We start from the raw sequence: 5,623 nt of genomic DNA, 5'->3' as shown, positions 1-5,623 counted from the left end.
GAAGACTGTTTGAATAAATGGGGGTTAAGTTAGAGAAGACTTGTGAAGGGAGGCTGGCTGCCTTCAAGGATTTTAAGGCTGCCACAAAGAAGATATCAGATGCTCTGCTTGGCCCCAGGAGGCAGAACAGGGAGCAAGAGCTATAAGTCCAAGTTTGACTGTTAGGAAACTTACAATTACTATACACAAGTAGTAACACTGGGAAGAAATGAGAATACTACAGGCTTTACCAACAGTGCAGGTCTCTGGGTTCATTACCATATCAGAATAAAGTATTCAAAGAGATTCAATACTTCAGATTGGCAAGATCAGGACCCAGGGAATGACCTTTTCTTCACCTTTATTTGCTTTTTCTGAGGGTGGGGAAAGGCAGGGCAACTGGGACCAAGTTGACTATTTTAAGAAAATATCAAGTGTCTGAGGCTGGATTTGAACTCAGGTCCTGACTCCAGGGTCTGTGCTCTATTCACTTCGCCACCTAGCCATGCTGGAGAATGACCTTTAGAACACACAAAAAGGGACAAGAAATAGCTATTGCAAATATTTTAATAAGTGTTCTGTGCAAGCAAGGCATTTAAAACACCAGTTTGTGAGGATAAACTCCATTGGAGAGAGAGAAGACAGAACGCAGGTAGCCACGGAGCTGAGGAATTTTCTTGATTTGGGGTAGGATCTGAGAGTCTACTGTTTTCTGATCAGCCTTGCGCTGCTCTGTAATCTCGTATTTCTAAAGAAAAGAGAACATACACAAATTCAACCAGAGGCTAAAATATGGTCAACAGTTACCATCAAATCAACTCAGTAAACATTTATCTCTGTACGAAGCCTTGGCTATATTAAAGGCCCTGAAAATCCATAATATAACAAAATGATGGTGCAATAGAACACAGCCAGCTGCTTAGAGATTAGAGCTGAATTGTAGATCAACACAACATACCAATTTAACTAGTGAATCCTAACAGTCTTAACCCTTAAAACCATTTTAAGGGTTACAGAAATATCTTGAAATAAAAAAAAAATTAGACATTTTACCTCTTTTTCTGTGTCAAAAATCTCTCCTTCTTGGTGTCTAGGTTTACGGAGCCTCTTCTTCTTGAAGTAAGCATCAGTAAGATGATTTGGAATTTTCACTCCTGAAAGGTTAACCCGGGTAGAAGTAGCAATAACAAATTTCTGATGGGTCCTTCTCAGAGGAACACGGTTGATGGTCAGAGGTCCTAGTTTAAAAAAACAAACATAAAAACACCGTTTATGAGGGTTTTGATCCAATTCAAATACAAAATGTCATTTAAATTGTATTGTCCAGAAAATTTATGTGGGGGTAGGGGTCACAGAATTTCTGTTGATATTCTTATTGACACCTAGCTAGTCTGGTTCTCAGAAAATGTTGCCAGGGAATTCTTTTGAACTTTGACATGCTCAATTCAATATAATGGGGACTTATTATGACCCAAATGTGTTGAGCTAGCTGCTGGGATATACTAATAAAAGGGAAAGAGTGGGTTTAGTCCAGTCATCAGTGGATGAAATGGGGTCTACTGGAAAGAGAGCAAATGAGACAGTGATGTGAAACCAACTCTGAAAGATAGGTGGAAGGCACCTATGAGTGACAAGAGGGTTTTGCATTTCATCCTAGAGGCCATAAGGGAGCCCCCGAAGCTTCCTGAGCAGCAGGTTTGCACAGTCAGTCTTGTACCTTGGGAATGTCAATTTGCAGTCAATATGGAGGAATCAGACAGAAGGCAACACCCCCAAAAGGCTATTTCAGTGGTCCAGGTCCAATGACATGGCCTCCTAGAAAAGCCAGGGTTCACGACTAGACTAATATAAAAGCACCAGAGACAGACTTTTTAGTAAGAGGTAACACTAAGTCCCCTATGAAGACTTAAGGTGGTTAAGAGAAGGTAAGTTGACATGAGAAAAATCTGTATCCTTATCTAACTTCTCTACATATAAAGTCGCTGATTCTCTCAGAGTAGTGGAAGCTTACCTAATCAGAAAGACTCAGTCTAAAGAGAAAGAGAGCCATGATCATCCCCTTCCCCACTGCTTTTTACAATGCCCAGAAGCTATGCTGTTAAAAACTTGGCAAAGTTGGAAAAGGATTTTCTGACTCTTTTGCAAGAGAGCCAGAACTACTCCTATCTACTAGGTGTCTATCAACTGGCCACTGTGCACAACAAACCAGAAGGGCTGAGTCTTAAATCCGTGGTTTGGTTTATTTCAATGAGAAAACTAAACAAAGAAATGGTGTTTCAAAGGGGCAAAGTTTCCTTACCAGTCACCAGTAGCAAGCCACTAGCCAGCTGCTTCAGGAAAACCACTCGCTGAAAAGTAGAAATGTCAAAACTTAATGTTTTAAAAATGAGGACTGCTTTCATATTTCCCACCAAGTTTTTGTACCTAGATCATCTTTATTTTACTAGAAAATAGAGATCCATAATGAAAATAGGGTATATAAAGGAGTAGTTACCCAGGAATGGAACAAAAAACAAGGAAAAGGACTTACAAGCACAGCTTACTACAGCAGCCAACAGAGAGGCTGAGCTTTCAATCCACTAAGGTGCACACACAAAATCGGTAAGCTTACCTTGCCCCTGTGGCGGCCAGTGAGCATGATCAGAACGGTACCTGGCTTGATGCTAGCTCGGAGTCTCCTCACATGCTGGCTAAAGGGCTTTTTGCCATGACTGAGCAGCTTTCTAGGCACATCCTCAGTAGGGTAATACCTAGGCTAGGAGAACCACACACACCATATAAAGTTACAAAAACAGAAGGCCCCCCAGAGCTCTCTAAAGACAACCAACTACAAACTTAATTGTTGGGCCCTGCATGTTGCTTTATAACACCTTCCCAACAGTTATTAACTACTGATATCTGTCTTGTTTCTCAAATCTACAGAAAGCTACTTAAAGACTTACCTTTCTCTTTATAGGCTTTTAAGTACCACAGTTAATGCTAAATAACCAGTAAAGTGGGTGGGTCACATTATTTGAACTTTGTGTATATAATCTTATACAGATGTAATCTGTTAAACTACAAGGTACTTGCCTTTCCTGAAATTCAAATAGGACTCTACCTCCCCCTCCCCATTTAGTCCCTGGAATGCTTTCTAGATAATTCCTTTTAAAGGACAGTATAGGCCCTGCACCCTTTCCTGAATTGTATCAGAAGACACATTTTTTTTAACCATCTCCTAATCTTACCATTTTGCGAATCTTTACCACTCGAGTTCCTCCATTCTTATCGCCACCAACAGGCTTTGAGATAGTAGCAGGCACTTTTTCTTTCTTCTTCCTTTCAATCCGGGTTTTTGGGGCAGCGTATTTCCGCTTGTACATGGCTCTCCGGGAATACATTGCAGACCTGGAGTATCTACCAATCCCTCGGGCCAGGACTGGGTTCCGACTGCAATGCTTTCGAGGCTTTTTGACCTTTTCAGCTACATCTTCCTTTTTGTTCTCTTTTTTTTCCTTTTTGACCTTCTTTTCCTTGGGTGACTTTTTGTCCGCCATCTGTCAATAAAGAAACAGAGTTAAATTGTAATACCATCCTAATTCAATCAAAAAGCAAACACTCATATTAGCTTTCCTCTTTAATAGTATAACAGCCACCTAAAAGTTTTCTTAGGCTGCAGTCTCTTCCCCCTCCACACATACATGTTTCATAGATAGATATGTTCCAAAATATCCTGTTGTAACTGAATTCTCTGCTTGAAAATACAAACCCTTGGCCACATAAACAGGTCTCAAGAATCCGACTCCAAAAAACTTTCCCAACTTTGCTTTTCATACAAACTCCTCCTCTTTAGATCCAATCAAAACACAAGCTGGCTATTCCCCTAGTTCACTGAGCTTTCTTCTCAAGGTTCAACCCATGGAAGGCTTCCTCTTCAGGAAGCTTCCGACCTCAAGGACTGGTGTGCGACCTCAAGGACTGGTGTGCGTTGCAGTCATATATACGACTTGGATGTGGATGGGCACCCCCCTGTAAGCTTCACAGGCATTTCAAAGGTCCTTTTCACCTTTGCATTCCCAATCTGGGAGCAACAAAGTGGGACAGTGGATACAAAATTGGGCTTGGAATCAGGAAGACTCATCTTCCTGAGTTCAAATCTGGCCTCAAGACACTAGCTGTGTGACCCTGGGCAAGTAATTTAACCATGTGTGGCTCAGGTCTTCAACTGTAAAAATTAACTGGAGAAAGAAATGACAAAACACTCCAGTATCTTTGCCAAGGAAAACCCTGAAATGGGTAACCAAGGGTCAGAAAAGACTGAACAAGATTGTCAGTGTTGAACCCTGGGTCTTGCACAGAGTAGGCATTTAACAATTCCAGACCACAAAGCACTTTGTAAACCTTTAAGTCCTAAATAAATGCTAGCTATTATCACTAACAATCTAATACCCAACAGGATAAAGAGACTTTAAAAACTGCTATCTGTCACTGACACACTGGGTGGGGATATTTGGTGTTAAAGCCAAAGCCTCTGGGTCTCAAGAGTCAAGAACCAGCTCCTGACAACTCAAAATTATTTCAACTGGATCATTTACTAAGCACCAATCACACATGTTTAAGGTAATGGGGGTGGGGGTTAAAAAGCTCCCCCTCCCCTAAAAAAGGCCCTGCCTTTAATGAACTTAGCTCCCTGCAGGGCTCCCCGGCTTCCTCCAGGCTCGTCCCCACTGACTCTTCCTAGGAGAGGCGCTGCCTTTGCTCACCCGGGCCCCGCTGTGCCCCCTCAATCAGCAGGCCCTGAGCTCCGTAGACCGAGGCTGCTTTCATAGGTAACAATTACATAGCAATCGATAACCTGGGCTTAAGCGCTCTCCGGGTACCTCGTTTATCTTTGCAACAACCCGGGGCTTTTTATTACTCCCATTTTACAGACGAGGCCACGGAGGCGGACGGAAGTTACAGGGACTCGTCCCGACCCCCACGGGCGAACTGCCTGGAGGGGTTTTGGGGACCGGGTCTATGGCTTCGGGGTCGTCGGCAATTCCCACGGGGGAAGCCGCCGCCGCCCTGCCCGCCCCCGCGGCCGGTGCAAACGGCTCCCGGCGCGGTCCCGAGCTGCCCTTCCTGGGACCGGGGACCACCGAGGGCCTCGCCCTCCGCAGGTCGCTCCCGGCTGCACGCGCTACGGGTGCCCGCAAGGCCCCCTCCCGCCCCGTGCCGACGTGTCTGCTCCAGGCCCGGCGGCAGGGCCTGCCCGGCGGCCCGCGCCTCCAACGCCGCCGAGCCGGCCGGGGCTCCCGATGCCGGAGAAGCGTCGGTGCCCGGGGAGCCCCGGGACAGGCCCCAAGGACGTGCGAGCGAAGCTTCTGCCGGTTCGCGGCCCTACGAGCCCGGATGGCAGCGGATTCGAAACGTGAAAGGCAACAGAGCCCAGCCCCCGCCAGCCATTCCTACCTTGAGAGACGGGAAAGAGAATTATAGTCCGGACTTCCGGTCTATAAGCAGGGGCGGGAGGCGGGGAGAGCAATTCATTTCCTGTTCCCGAGCATCATGGGAAATGTAATTTCTTTTTCTGTCAACCCCCCCCCCCCCCCCCCCCCCCCCCCGCCCCCCGCCCCATAATTCTCTTTCCCGTCTCTCAAGGTAGGAATGGCTGGCGGGGGCT

The 5,623-nt window shown here is 45.6% G+C and overlaps 1 protein-coding gene across 2 annotated transcripts; it reads right to left on the bottom strand.

Annotated features, from left to right (window-relative positions):
• Positions 1–530: 530 nt before the first annotated feature.
• RPL6 (ribosomal protein L6) lies at positions 531–5,519 on the bottom strand. 2 transcript variants are annotated; one of them, XM_069081839.1, is made up of 6 exons: positions 5,413–5,519; positions 3,207–3,515; positions 2,591–2,734; positions 2,279–2,327; positions 1,033–1,217; positions 531–727 (listed from the first exon to the last, which is right to left on the bottom strand). In XM_069081839.1, the coding sequence occupies exons 2-6, from the start codon at positions 3,513–3,515 to the stop codon at positions 575–577; spliced, it is 840 nt and encodes a 279-aa protein (XP_068937940.1). In that variant the 5' UTR covers positions 5,413–5,519; the 3' UTR covers positions 531–574. The 2 variants fall into 2 exon arrangements, with proteins under 2 accessions (XP_068937940.1, XP_068937941.1); XM_069081840.1 differs by lacking the exon at positions 2,279–2,327 and having other exon boundaries at positions 2,608–2,734.
• Positions 5,520–5,623: the final 104 nt, after the last annotated feature.

The sequence above is a fragment of the Petaurus breviceps genome, unplaced genomic scaffold, assembly GCF_028583685.1.
Source record: "Petaurus breviceps papuanus isolate PSGF00001 unplaced genomic scaffold, PetGlider_PUasm1.0 99, whole genome shotgun sequence".
Classification (NCBI taxonomy): Eukaryota; Metazoa; Chordata; class Mammalia; order Diprotodontia; family Petauridae; genus Petaurus; species Petaurus breviceps.
This window is presented reverse-complemented; position numbering and strand designations above follow the sequence as displayed.